At 52.4% G+C, this 15487-nt stretch overlaps 1 protein-coding gene across 1 annotated transcript in view; it reads left to right on the top strand.

The window, feature by feature from the left end:
• Positions 1-252: 252 nt before the first annotated feature.
• LOC101550112 (mucin-16) overlaps positions 253-15487 on the top strand; it is a 78923-nt gene continuing 63688 nt past the window's right edge. Inside the window, 12 exon segments of the mRNA XM_055124636.1 lie at positions 253-921; positions 1795-2745; positions 3052-3151; positions 3497-3749; positions 4365-4609; positions 6413-6580; positions 7589-7839; positions 8581-8773; positions 9020-9358; positions 11132-11299; positions 11576-11686; positions 14552-14661. Coding sequence (XP_054980611.1) covers positions 253-921; positions 1795-2745; positions 3052-3151; positions 3497-3749; positions 4365-4609; positions 6413-6580; positions 7589-7839; positions 8581-8773; positions 9020-9358; positions 11132-11299; positions 11576-11686; positions 14552-14661 — 3558 coding nt within the window.

Genomic DNA, 15487 nt, shown 5'->3' with positions numbered 1-15487 from the left:
GGGCTCCCCACAATTCCCACGCCTGTGTCTACTGCTTCAGATGCACCAAAGTCCGAGGGCGGCACTGAGGGGTCTGCGCCCTCCCAGTGGAGCAACAGAGAGACCAACACCCCCACTGTGACCCCTGAACCATCTGCTCCAAAGGGGACTGAGATGTTCAGAATGGAAGTCACCGTACCCAGGAGGACATTGATTCCTGATCCAGCATTGTCCACGCCGTCAACAGGTCTCCCTCTGGGATCCAACACCATCATGGCAGAACCTACGAGGATAGCCGTCACCACCAACGGAGGCTCCCCTTACGTCCCCCCAGAGGGAACCCTCAGCTCGGACACATTGACCAGAGTGCCCAGGGAACAGACAGGTGCAGTTGTGGGGCGGAGTATCATGCCCACAGAGATGCCCCCCATGAGCAGGGGGCCTGAGGGGATATCACAGATGGAGCCTTTCTCTGAGACAGACACCAGCATTGCTCACTTCTCAGTGGCCTCAGCTGATGGGACCTCATCTTCAACAGTCTCTGCCACGTTACCTGAGAGAAGCGCTTCCTCTCTGGCTACCGTGACCTCACCTCCAACCTCTGACCTGCTGAAAACCCTGGACATGGTGGGCACAAGCTTGGCACCAGGAACCAACTCACCTCCAAGTTCAACCAGCCCCACAGTTGACATGCAAGTCACTTCTGAAGTCACCACAGATCAGGGGGAAATTCACCTTTCCCAGACCACAGCTGTGCCCCAGGATGGGACCAACAGTGCTGGACAGGAAACGCTGTCCTCAGTGTCACCTGACGAGGAGCCACCTAAAGTTACATCTGTGGTGGCGACTCGTTTCTCTGACAGGGACACCGATGTTTCCACACCAAGGCCTGTTTCTCTGGAAACTGCAGATGCTGAGGAGGTGTCAACTACATCAGAGAAGGTGAGCACTGAGGAGACCAGTGTCTCCCAACATACAAGCTTCAACTCAGAGACACCCACTGTCCTTTCTGGTCATCCCATGGGGACTTACTCTCCATCTGAGGCACTCAGGACAGATGTCACCTCCGCCAGCACAGCCTCCATCTCTGGCCCCACAGAGTCCACGCTGTCACCAGACATTGCCACAAGATCCAGCTCCAGGTTCTCTAGCTCCACCCTCAAGGTTGAACCTGATGAAACAACCACCCTCACCCGTGCAGAGTCACCTGACTCTACACCAAAGGGGACACTTTGGTCCGACACACCAAATACAGTCCCTTCAATAGGAACAGACTCAGCAGGGACTCGAGTTGTTGCACCTTCAGAGATGTCCACCGTCCTGAGCAGACAGTCTGAGGCAGTATCGGGGATGGAGCGTTCCTCTGTGGAGGGGACCCATTCTCCCTCCTTCTTCATCACATCACCTTCCCCACAGTCCTCCACAGCCTCTGGGAGTCACCCTTCCTCTGTTGCAAATTCTATGTCACCCAACAACCCCGTGTGGGTTAAGACCACTAATGTGGCAGACACAATTTGGGGATCCAGAACCACTTCACATCCAAGTTGGAGAAGCACGATTAAGACTCTAGAATCTTCTGAATCCACCACAGAGCGTGAGGTGACTCCTGCTTCCAAAATCATGGAGGGAACCAACGTGGGCACCACCAGTTCTGGATCTGAATCTCCTTCCTCATCTGACCCAGGTTCCTCCAAAGTCATCTCTCCTGTGGGAACTTCTTCCACCCAAAGTCCTGTCCCCACAACCTCAATGGAATCTTTCCAATCTACAATCTTTGAGGCTGAGTCAACTCCCTCCCTGAGGAGTACTGAGGAGACCACTCACGACCACAAAACCACCACAAACACTGACACCTCCACTGTTCCCTCTTACCTGCCCACTGACACAATCACAGAAGCACTCAGGACTGAAGTCACATCCTCCAGCCACACAACCACAGCTGTCGTGGGACCATCCACGGTGTCCACAGAGATGTTCACAGGAACAGACACCAGGCCGTCAGCTCATGAAATCAAGGATACTACAGAGGCCTCAGTCCTGACCCTCACGGTTCCCCAAGGCCCCACACCACAGGGTTATGTGAGCTCAGTTGTCCTGAACACCAGCCCTCAGGCAGAGAGTGACCCGGATGTCACCCAGAGTCCCACACTCTCAGAGAGGACATCCAGCAGGAACATAGAGTCTGAGGATGAGTCATGGACAGAGGCTTCCTCTGGGACCGACACCAGCAAGACCCCCTTCCTTGTGTCCTCAGCTGACAGGACCTCACCAATCCCAGTGTCCTCCATATTACCTCAGAGTACTGCTTCCTCTCCTGCTATTGTGATCTCACCTCTGACCTCTGACCTGCTGAAGACCTCAGACATGGGGCTCACAAGCCTGGGACTGGGAACCAGCTTACCACCATGCTCGAGCAGCTCCACAGTTGATACACAAGTCACCTCTGCAGCTACCTCCCCTCCAGGGACAATTCAGCTACCTCAAGTCACAACGGATTCCACAGAGCCCACCAGTGAGAAGGAGCTTCCTACCTCAGTCTCCCCTGAGCAGGAACCATCACAGTACACAGCCTTGCTCCTAACTGACACCAAGGCACATGCCACCATTTTCCCAGCCACATCTGAATCTTCTGGGACGGCAAAGTTGGAGTTTCCATCAACTCCATCCTTGAGGAGCACTGAGGAGATTGTCACCTCCCGGAAGACCAGCGGGAACACAGAGACAATCTCTGTCACTTCTGGGCTTCCTACAGGGACTTCGTCTGAGGCACTCAGGACAGATGTTAACTACTCCAGCCATACATCAATGTCTGGCCCAATCAAGTCAACAATGTCGCCAGATGTTGCCACAGGATCAAACACTGGGCGCTCACATTCAACCGCCATGGTTGAACCTGCAGAAATGACCATCAGCAACCATACAGCGTCCCCTTACTCTACACCGCAGGGGACAGATAGGTCCAACATACCAACCATAGTCCCCTCCACGGAGACAGACTCAACAGGGACTTGGGGTGTTGCATCTTCAGAGATGTCCACTGTCCTGAGCCGGGTATCTGAGGGGGTGTCCCAGATGGAGCCTTCCTCTGGGGCAGACACCAGCACTGCCGCCTCTTCCGTGCTGTCAGCTGATGGGACTTCACCAATCCCAGTCTCCTCCACATTACCTCAGAGTACTGCCTCCTCTCCTGCTTCTGTAACCGCAGCTCTGACCTCTGACCTGCTGAAGACCTCAGACATGGGGGGCACAAGCCTGGGACTGGGAACCAGCTCACCTCCAAGCTCAAGCGGCCCCATAGTTGACACACAAGTCACCTCTGAAATGACAACAGAACTATGGACGGTTCACATTTCCCAGAACACAGCCATCCCCAAGGAGGGGCCCAGCAGTGCAGGGAGGAGACCTCCTGCCTCAGTCACCCCTGACCAGGGACCATCCAGACCCTCATCCCCTCTCCTAACTGTATTCACGGAACAAGATGCCATATCTCCAGCTGTGACTGAATCTTTGGAAACAGCGAAGTTGGAAGTTCCGTCAACTCCTTCCCCGAGGAGCCCTGAGGAGAGCAACCCCTCCCAGCAGACCAGCAGGTCCACAGGGACTCCATATGAGGCACTTGGAACAGATGTCACCTCATCCAGCACAATATCCATCCATGACCTGGCTCAGTCCACACTGTCACCAGACTTTGCCACAGGATCTAGCACCAGGTTCTTTAGCTCTACCATCATGGTTAAACCTACAGAAATGACCATGACCACCCACCTAGGGTCCCCTCACTCTACACCACTGGGGACACTGAGCTCAGACGCACCAACCACAGTCCCCTCCACAGGGACAGACTCGGTGGGGACTCAGGGCGCCACACATTCAGAGATATCCACTCTCCTCAGCATGGGATCTGAAGGGGTGTCGTGGACAGAGCCTTCCTCTGTGGTGGGTACATTCATGCCCTCCTCTACTACCAGGGCCTCACCTTCCCCACAATCCCTCACAGTCCTTGGAACTCGCCCTTCTTTTGCTGCAAATTCAGCATCACCCAATACCGCTCTGTGGTTGGAGACCACTAATGTGGCAGACACAAGTTTGGGACCAGGAACCACTTCACATCTGAGTTGGAAAAGTACCACGGAGATGCTAGAATCTTCTGAATCCACCAGAGGGAGTGAGAAGACTCTTGTTTCCAAAATCACTGATGGAACCCATGTGGACAGCACCCATTCTGGATCTGGATCTCCTTCCTCAACTGACCCAGGTTACTCCAAAGCCACCTCTCCTGTGGGAACTCCTTCCACCCAAAGTCACAGTCCTGTCCCCACACCTACATCAAGATCTTCACAGTCTATGCAGACTGAAGCTGAGTCATTTCTCTCTCCTGGGAGCAGAGGACAGACCATCACCTCCCAGGAGACCAGCAGGAACACAGAGGCAATCCCTACCCTTTCTGGGCTTCCCAAGGGAGCTCCCTCTGAAGCACTCGGCACAGATGTCACCTCCTCCAGCATAAGCTCCGTCTCTGGCCAAGCTCTCTCCTCACTGTCACCAGACATTGCCACAGGATCCAGCATTGGGCTCTCTAGCTCCAGTCTCATGTTCGAATCTAAAGAAACAACCATCCTCGCCCACACAGGTTCCCCTCACTCTGCACCACAGGGGTCATTTAAGTCTGATACACCAAACACAGTCCCCTCCACAGAGATGGACTCAGTGGGGATTCAGGGTGTCACACCTTCAGAGATGTCCTTCCTTCTGAGCAGGGTGCCTGAGGGGGTATCGGGGACAGAGCCTTCCTCTGTGGCAGGCCCCAACATTCCCTCCTCATCCATCATGGCCTCACCTACTCCTCATTTCTCCACAGCCTCTGGTACTCGCCCTTCCTCTACTACAAATTCAATATCACTCAACACCCCTGTGCAGGTTGAGTCAACTAATGTGGTAGACATGAGTTTGGGAGTTGAAACTGCTTCACATGCAAATTGGAAAAGCACAATTAAGACTCTAGAATTTTCTGAATTCACCACAGAGAGTAAGATGACTCACTCCAAAATCAAGGATGGAACCAACATGGGCACCACCAGTTCTGGATCTGAATCTCCTTCCTGGGTCTCACCTGACCCAGGTTACTCCAAAACCACCTTCACTGTCGTAACTCCTTCCACCCAATGGCAAAAAAATGTCTCAGTTGAACCCGGCTCTCCGGAACCAAGGTTCGAGGCTGAGTCAACTATCGCCCATTGGAGTACCTGGGAGACCGTCACCTCCCAGCCGAACAATGGGAACACAAAGACAATCCCTGACTTTTCTGAGCTTCCCATGGTGACTGCATCTGAGACAATAGACACAGATGTCAACTCTCCCAGCATGACCTCGATCACTATACCAGCTCAGTCCTCACCAGACTTTGCCACAGGATCCAGCACCATATTCTCTACATCAGAGAGGACACTGAGCTCAGGCATACAAACCACAGTCTCCGCTGATACGAACTCAGCGGACACTCGGGGTGTCACATCTGCAGAGACGTCCTCTCTCCTCAACACGGTATCTGAGTGGGTATCACAGATGGAGCGTTTGTCTGTGGCAAACACCAGAACCGCCACCTTCTCTGTGTCCTCAGATGATGCGACCTCACCTGCTCCACAGTCCTCCACAGTCTCTGGGACTCGCCTTTCCTCTGCTGCAAGTTCAGTGTCGCCCCACACCTCTGTGTCATCTGAGAACACTAATGTGGCAGGCACGAGTTTGGGGACTGGTACCACTTTACAACCAAGTTGGAGAAGAACCACAGAGAAACTAGACTCTTCTGAAGCCACCACAGGGAGTGAGGTGACTCCTGCTTCCAAAATCACAGAGGGAACCAGTGTGGACACCACCAGTTCTGGTTATGAATCTCCTTCCTCGCCTGACCCTAATTACTCCAAAGCCACCTCTTCTGTGGTAACTCCTTCCACCCAAAGTCACAGCACTGTCCCCACACCTGGACCAACTTTATCTGAATCTATAGGACTTAAGGCTGAGTCTCCTCCTTCTCGTAGAACTCAGGAGACCACCTCTCAGCAGAACACCTTGAGCACAGGGACAGCCCCTGTCCCCACTGGGACTCCATCTGAAACACTTGGGACAGTTGTCACCTCCCCCACCATGACCTCTATCACTGTACTGGTTCAGTCTTCACCAGACTTTACAACAGGATCCAGCAGCAGATTCTCTAGCTCCACCTTCATAGTTCAACCTACAGAAACAACGGTCACCACCCACACAGGGTCCCCTCAGTCTATACCACCGAGAACTCCGAGTTCAGACACACCAACCACAGTCCCCTCCAAAGGGAGAGACTCAGCAGGGACTCAGGGTGTCACACCTACAGAGATGTCCACTCTCATCAGAACGATATCTGAGGGGGTATCATGGACGGAGCCTTCCTCTATGACAGAAACAAGCACTGCCACCTTCTCTGTGCCCTCAGCTGATGGGACCACACCTGCCCCACATTCATCGACAGTCTCTGGGACTCGACCTTCCTCTGCTGCAAGTTCAGTGTCACCCTACATCTCTGGGCAGTTTGAAAACACTAATGTGGCAGACACAAGTTTGGGGACTGGTACCACTTTACACCTAAGTCGGAGAAGTACCACAGAGACACTAGAATCTTCTGAAGCCAACACAGAGAGAGAGGTGACCCCTGATTCCAAAATCACTGAGGGAGTCAGTGTGGACACCACCAGTTCTGGATCTGAGTCTCCGTCCTCACCTGACCCTGGTTACTCCAAATCCACCTCTTCTGTGGGAACTCCTTCCACCCAAAGTCACAGCGCTGTCCCAACATCAGGACCTGCCTCGTCTGAATCAAAAGAACTTGAGACTGAGTCAACTCCGTCTCTTAGCACCCAAGAAACTGTCAACTCCCAGAAGACCACATTGAGCACAGGGACAACCCATTTCCTTTCAGTTCCCGCTGGTACTCCATCTGAGACACTGAGGACAGAGATCACCACCCCCAGCATGGCCTCTATCACTGACTCAGTTTGGTCCATGCCAGACATTGCCACAGGATCCAGCACCAGGTTCTCTAGCTCCACCCTCATTGTTCAACCTACAGAAGCAAAGGTCACACCCCACACCTCTCATTATATACCACAGAGGACTCTAAGCTCAGCTACACCCACCACATTCCCATTCACAAGGAAGAACTCAGTGGGGACGCAGGGTGTCACACCTTCAGAGTTGTCCTCTCTCCCCAACACGGTATCTGAGGAGGTATCATGGACAGAGCCTTCCTCTGTGGCAGAAACCAACACTGTCACCTTCTCTGTGTCCTCAGCTGATGAAACCTCACCTGCTCCACAGTCCTCCACAGTCTCTGGGACAGGCCCTTCCTCTGCTGCAAGTTCAGTGTCGCCCAAATACTCTGTGTCATCTGAGAGCACTAATGTGGCAGGCACAAGTTTTGGGACTGGTACTACTTCACATTCAAGTTGGAGAAGTACCACAGAGACAATAGAATCTTCTGAAGCCACCACAGGAAGTGAGGTGACTCCTACTTCCAAAATCACAGAGAGAGCCAGTATGGACACCACCAGTTCTGGATCTGAGTCTCCTTCCTCAGCAGACCCTGGTTACTCCAAAGCCACCTCTTCTGTGGGAACTCCTTCCACCCAAAGTCACAGTGCTGTCCCCACACCTGGGCCAACCTTATCTGAATCTACTGAAATTAAGACTGAGTCTACTCCTTCTCTTGGAACTCAGGAGACCATCACCTCCCAGCAGACCACCTGGAGTAGAGAAACAACTCCTGTCCTTTCATATCTTCACACTGGGACTCCATCTGAGACAATGGAGACAGATGTCACCTCCCCAAGCGTGACCTCATTCACTGGCCCGGCTCAAACCTCACCAGAATTTGCCACAGGATCCAGCACCAGGTTTTCCAGCTCCACTGGCATGGTTGAACCTACTGAAAGAATAGTCACCACCCACACAGGGTCCCCTCACTCTGCGCTACAAGGGACACTGAGCTCAGATATAACCACCACAGTCCCATTCACAGAGACAAACTCAGTGGGGACGCAGGGTATCACACCTTCAGAAATGTCCTCTCTCCTCAACACAGTATCTGAGGCGGTTTCATGGACAGAGCCTTCCTCTGTGGCAGACTCCAATACTGTCACCTTCTATGTGCCTTCAGCTGACGGGATCTCACCTGCCCCACAGTCCTCCACAGTCTCTGGGACTCGCCTTTCCTCTGCGGTAAGTTCAGTGTCACCCAAATACTCTGTGTCATCTGAGAACACTAATGTGGCAGGCACAAGTTTGGGGGCTGGTACCACAAGTTGGAGAAGTACCATGGAGACACTAGAATCTTCTGAAGCCACCACAGGGAGTGAGGGAATTCCTGCTTCCAAAATCACAGAGAGAGACAGTGTGAATATCACCAGTTCTGGATCTGAGTCTCCTCCTTCAGCAGACCCTGGTTACTCCAAAGCCACCTCTTCTGTGGGAACTTCTTCCTCCCAAAGTCATAGTGCTGTCCCCACTCCTGGACCAACCTCTTCTGAATCTACTGAAATTAACACAAAGTCTACTCCTTCTCTTGGAACTCAGGAGACCATCACCTCCCAGCAGACCACCTTGAGTAGAGAAACAACTCCTGTCCTTTCATATCTTCCCACTGGGACTACATCTGAGACAATGGAGACAGATGTCACCTCCCCAAGCGTGACCTCATTCACTGGCCCGGCTCAAACCACACCAGACTTTGCCACAGGACACAGCACCAGGTTTTCTAGCTCCACCGGCATGGTTGAACCTACTGAAAGAATAGTCACCACCCTCACAGGGTCCCCTCACTCTGTGCTACAAGGCACACTAAGCTCACACACATCCACCACAGTCCCATCCACAGAGACAAACTCAATGGGGACGCAGGATGTCACACTTTCAGAGTTGTCCTCTCTCCTCAACACAATACCTGAGGTGGTTTCACGGACAGAGCCTTCCTCTGTGGAAGACACCAGCACTGTCGCATTCTCTGAGACTTCAGCTGATGGAACTTCACCTGGCCCAAAGTCCTCCAGTGTCTCTGAGACTCGCCCTTCCTCTACTGCAAGTTTAGTGTTACCCCACACCTCTGTGTCATCTGAGAGCACTAATGTGGCAGGTACAAGTTTGGGGGCTGGTACTACTTCACATTCAAGTTGGAGAAGTACCATAAAGACACTAGACTCTTCTGAAGCCACCACAGGGAGTGAGGTGACTCCTGCTTCCAAAATTACAGAGGGAACCAGTGTGGACACCACCAGTTCTGGTTATGAATCTCATTCCTCACCTGACCCTGCTTACTCCAAAGTCACCTCTTCTGTGGGAACTCCTTCCACTCAAAGTCACAGCACTGTCCCCCTACCTGAAACAACCATATCTGAATCTACAGCACTTAAGGCTGAGTCTACTCCTTTTATTATAACTCAGGAGTCCGTCACGTCCCAGCTGCCCAACGGGGACACAAAGACAGTCTCTGCCATTTCTGAGATTCCCACACCTACTCTATCTGAGACAATGGAGACAGATGTCACCTCTCCCAGCATGACCTCTACCACTGGCCCAGCTCAATACTCACCAGACTTTGCTACAGGATCCAGCACCAAATTCTCTAACCCCACCATCTCTGTTGAACCTACAGAAACGACGATCACCACCAACACAAGGTCCCCTCACTCTATGACTCAGAAGACACTGAGCTCAGATACAATCACAAAAGTCCCCTCCACAGAGACGTACTCAGAAAGGACACAGGGTGGCACACTTTCAGAGATGTCCACTCTTTTCAGCATGGTATCTGAGGGGGTATCGTGGACGGAGCCTACCTATGTGGCAGACACTGGCACTACCACCTTCTCTGTGGCCTCAGATGATGCAACCTCACCCGCTCCGCAGTCCTCCACAGTCTCTGGGACAGGCCCTTCCTCTGCTCCAAGTTCAGTGTCGCCCAAATACTCTGTGTCATCTGAGAGCACTAATGTGGCAGGCACAAGTTTTGGGACTGGTACTACTTCACATTCAAGTTGGAGAAGTACCACAGAGACAATAGAATCTTCTGAAGCCACCACAGGAAGTGAGGTGACTCCTGCTTCCAAAATCACAGAGAGAGCCAGTATGGACACCACCAGTTCTGGATCTGAGTCTCCTTCCTCAGCAGACCCTGGTTACTCCAAAGCCACCTCTTCTGTGGGAACTCCTTCCACCCAAAGTCACAGTGCTGTCCCCACCCCTGGACCAGCCTTATCTGAATCTACTGAAATTAAGACTGAGTCTGCTCCTTCTCTTGGAACTCAGGAGACCATCACCTCCCAGCTGACCACCTTGAGTAGAGAAACAACTCCTGTCCTTTCATATCTTCCCACCGGGACTCCCTCTGAGACAGTGGAGACGGATGTCACCTCCCCAAGCATTACCTCATTCACTGGCCCGGCTCAAACCACACCAGACTTTGCCACAGGATCCAGCACCAGATTTTCTAGCTCCACCGGCATCGTTGAACCTACTGAAAGAATAGTCACCACCCACACAGGGTCCCCTCACTCTGTGATACAGGGGACACTGAGCTCAAATACACCCACCACAGTCCCGACCACAGAGGTGAACTCAGCAGGGATGCAGGGTGTCACACCTTCAGAAATGTCCTCTCTCCCCAACACGGCACCTGAGGTGGTTTCATGGACGGAGCCTTCCTCTGTGGCAGACACCAGCACTGCCGCCTTCTCTGTGCCCTCAGCTGCAGCGAGCTCACCCGCTCCACAGTCCTCCACAGTCTCTGGGACAGGCCCTTCCTCTGCTGCAAGTTCAATGTCGCCCAAATACTCTGTGTCATCTGAGAGCACTAATGTGGCAGGCACAAGTTTTGGGACTGGTACTATTTCACATTCAAGTTGGAGAAGTACCACAGAGACACTAGAATCTTCTGAAGCCACCACAGGAAGTGAGGTGACTCCTGCTTCCAAAATCACAGAGAGAGTCAGTATGGACACCACCAGTTCTGGATCTGAGTCTTCTGGATCTGAGTCTCCTTCCTCAGCAGACCCTGGTAACTCCAAAGCCACCTCTTCTGTGGGAACTCCTTCCACCCAAAGTCACAGTCCTGTCTCCACACCTGGACCAGCCTTATCTGAATCTACTGAAATTAAGACTGAGTCTGCTCCTTCTCTTGGAACTCAGGAGACCATCATCTCCCAGCTGACCACCTTCAGTAGAGAAACAACTCCTGTCCTTTCATATCTTCCCACCGGGACTCCATCTGAGACAATGGAGACAGATGTCACCTCCCCAAGCATGACCTCATTCACTGGCCTGGCTGAAACCTCACCAGACTTTGCCACAGGATCCAGCACCAGGTTTTCTAGCTCCACCAGCATGGTTGAACCTACTGAAAGAATAGTCACCACCCACACAGGATCCCCTCACTCTGTGATACAGGGGACACTGAGCTCAAATACACCCACCACAGTCCCGACCACAGAGGTGAACTCAGCAGGGATGCAGGGTGTCACACCTTCAGAAATGTCCTCTCTCCCCAACACGGCACCTGAGGTGGTTTCATGGACAGAGCCTTCCTCTGTGGCAGACACCAGCACTGCCACCTTCTCTGTGCCCTCAGCTGCTGTGACCTCACCCGCTCCACATTCCTCTACAGTCTCTTGGACTCACCCTTCCTCTGGTGCAAGTTCAGTGTCACCCAAATACTCTGTGTCATCTGAAAGCACTAATGTGGCAGGCACAAATTTGGGGGCTGGTACTAGTTCACATACAAGTTGGAGAAGTACCACAGAGACACGAGTAACTTCTGAAGCCACCGCAGGGAGTCAGGTGACTCCTGCTTCCAAAATTACCGGGGGAACCAGTGTGTACACCACTAGTTCTGGATCTGAGTCTCCTTCCTCACCTCATGCAGGTTACTCCACAGCCACCTCTTCTGTGGGAACTCCTTTCACCCAAAATCACAGGACTGTCCCCATGCCTGGACCAACCTTATCTGAATCTACAGGACTTAAAGCTGAATCTAATCCTTCTCTTACAACTCAGGAGACCATCACCTCCCAGCTGACCAATGGGAACACAAAGACAATTACTGTCCTTTCTGAGATTCCCATGCTGACTCAATCTGAGACAATGAAGACAGATGTCACCTCTCTCAGCATGACCTCTATCACTGGCCCAGCTCAATACTCATCAGACTTTGCTACAGGATCCAGCACCAGAGTCTCTAGCCCCACCCTCTCTGTTGAACCTACAGAAACGATGGTCACCACTCACAGAGAGTCCCCTCACTCTATGCCTCAGAGGACACTGAGCTCAGATACACCCACAAAAGTGCTCTCAACAGAGAGGTACTCAAATGGGACACAGATTGTCACACTGTCAGAGATGTCGACTCTCCTCAGCACAGTATCTGAGGGGGTAAGGTGGACAGAGCCTATCACTGTGGCAGACACCGGCACTGCAGCCTTCTCTGTGCCCTCAGCTGATGGCACTTCACCTGCCTCACAATCATCCACAGTCTCTGGGACTCGCTCTTCCCCTGCTGCAAGTTCAGTGTCACCCTACAGCTCTGTCAAGTTTGAGATGACTACTGTGACAGACACAAGTCTGGGGACAGGTACCATTTCACATCCAAGTTGGAGAAGTACCATGGAGACACTAGAATCTTCTGAAGCCCCCACAGGGAGTGAGGTAACCTCTGCTTCAAAAATTACAGAAGAAACCAGTGTGGACACCACCAGTTCTGGTTACAAATCTCCTTCCTCGCAAGACCCTGGTTACTCCAAAGCCACCTCTTCTGTGGGAACTCCTCCCACCCAAAGTCACATCGCTGTCCCCACACCAGGACCCACCTCGTCTGGTTCTACAGGACTTGAAGCTGAGTCAAGTCCTTCTCTTAGCACCCAAGAGACCATCACCTCCCAGCAGACCACTTTGAACACAGGGACAACCCTTGTCCTTTCAGTCCCCCATGGGACTTCATCTGAGATACTTGGGACAGATGTCACCACCCTCAGCATCACTGGCCCAGCTTGGTCCTTACCAGATTTTGCCATAGGATCCAGCACCTGGTTTTCAAGGTCCACTGACATGATTCAACCTACAGACACAGCGATCACCACCCACACAGGGTCCCCTCAATCTATACCACAGAGGACTCTGAGCTCAGATATACTCACCACAGTCCCCTCCACAGAGACGAACTCCGATGGGACTCAGGGCGTCACCTTTTCAGAGATGTCTACTATTCTCAACACAGTATCTGAGGGGATATCATGGACGGAGCTGTCCTCTGTAGCAGACATCAGGACTGCCACCTTCTCTGTGCCCTCTGATGCGACCTCACCTGCCCCACAGTCCTCCACAGTCTCTGGGACTCGCCCTTCCTCTGCTGCAAGTTCAGTGTCACCCAAAACTTCTGTGTCATCTATGAGCACTGATGTGGCAGGCACAAGTTTGGGGGCTGGTACCACTTTACAACCAAGTTGGAGAAGTACCACGGAGGCAATAGAATCTTCTGAAGCCACCACAGGGAGGGAGGTGACTCCTGCATCCAAAATCACAGAGGGAACCAGTGTGGACACCACCAGTTCTGTATCTGATTCTCCTTCCTCACCTGACAGTGGTTACTCTAAAGCCACCTCTTCGGTGGGAACTCCTTCCACCCAAATTCACAGCACTGTCCCCACACCTGGACCAACCTTATCTGAATCTACTGAAATTAAGGCTGAGAATACTCCTTCTCTTACAACTCAGGAGACTATCACCTCCCAGCCGACCATCTTGAGCAGAGAGACAACTGTCCTTTCCTATCTTCCCACTGATACTCCATCTGAGGCAATGGAGACAGATGTCACCACCCCCAGCATGACCTCATTCACTGCCCCGATTCAGTACTCACCAGATTTTGCCACAGGATCCAGTACCAGATTCTCTAGTTCCACCATCATGGTCAAGTCTACAGAAACAATGGTCACCACCCACACAGGGTCCCCTCACTCTATTCCACAGACGACTCAGAGCTCAGACACACCAACCACAGAGAGGGACTCAGCAGGAAATCAGGGTGTCACTCCTTCAGAGATGTCCACTCTCCTCAGCACAGTATCTGAGGGGGTATCATGGACGAAGCCTTCCTCTGTGGCAGACACCAACACTGCAGCCTTCTCTGTGCCCTCAGCTGATGGCACTTCACCTGCCCCACACTCATCCACAATCTCTGGGACTCGCTCTTCCCCTGCTGCAAGTTCAGTGTCACCCTCCAGCTCTGTGCAGTTTGAGATGACTACTGTGGCAGACAGAAGTCTGGGGACTGGTACCACTTCACATCCAAGTTGGAGAAGTACCATGGAGACACTAGAATCTTCTGAAGCCACCACAGGAAGTGAGGTAACCTCTTCTTCAAAAATTACAGAGGGAACCAATGTGGACACCACCAGTTCTGGTTACGAATCACCTTCCTCTCCTAACCCTAGTTTCTCCAAACCCACCTCTTCTGTGGGAACTCCTTTCACCCAAAGTCACAGCACTGTCCCCACACCAGGACCCACCTCGTCTGATTCAACAGAACTTGAGGCTGAGTCTATTCTTTCTCTTAGCACCCAAGAGACTGTCACCTCCCAGCAGACCAACTTGAGCACAAGGACAACCCCTGTCCTTTCAGTTCCCGCTGGGACTCCATCTGAGACACTTGGGACAGATGTCACCACCTCCAGCATGACTTCTATCACTGGCCCAGCTTGGTCCTTGCCAGATTTTGCCACAGAATCCAGCACCAGGTTCTCTAGCTCCACTGACATGGTTCAACCTACAGAAATAATGGTCACTACCCACACAGGGCCCCCTCACTCTATACCACAGAGGACTCTGAGCTCAGATATACTCACCACATTCCCCTCCACAGAAACAAACTCAGAAGGGACTCAGGGGGTCACATTTTCAGAGATGCCCACTATTCTCAGCGTGGTATCTGAGGGGGTGTCATGGATGGAGCCATCCTCCATAGCTGACACCAGCATCACCACCTTCTCTGTGCCCTCACCTTATGCGACCTCACCTGCTCCACAGTCCTCCACAGTCTCTGGGACTCGCCCTTCCTCTGCTGCAAGTTCAGTGTTGCCCAAATACTCTGTGTCATCTGAGAGCACTGATGTTGCAGGCACAAGTTTGGGGGCTGGTACCACTTTACACCCAAGTTGGAGAAGTACCACGGAGACACTAGAATCTTCTGAAGCCACCACAGGGAGTGAGGTGACTCCTGCTTCCAAAATCAGAGAGGGAACCAGTGTGGATACCACCAGTTCTGGTTATGAATCTCCTTCCTCTCCTTACCCTGGTTACTCCAAAGCCACCTCTTCTGTGGTAACTCCTTCCACCCAAAGTCACAACGCTGTCCCCACATCAGGACCCACCTTGTCTGAATCAAAAGAATTTGAAGCTGAGTTGACTCCTTCTCTTAGCACCCAAGAGACTGTCACCT

Source organism: Sorex araneus, chromosome 2 (genome assembly GCF_027595985.1).
Source record: "Sorex araneus isolate mSorAra2 chromosome 2, mSorAra2.pri, whole genome shotgun sequence".
In the NCBI taxonomy this organism is placed as follows: domain Eukaryota; kingdom Metazoa; phylum Chordata; class Mammalia; order Eulipotyphla; family Soricidae; genus Sorex; species Sorex araneus.
Note: the sequence above shows the minus strand (reverse complement) of the source record. Positions and strands in the feature narration are given on the sequence as shown.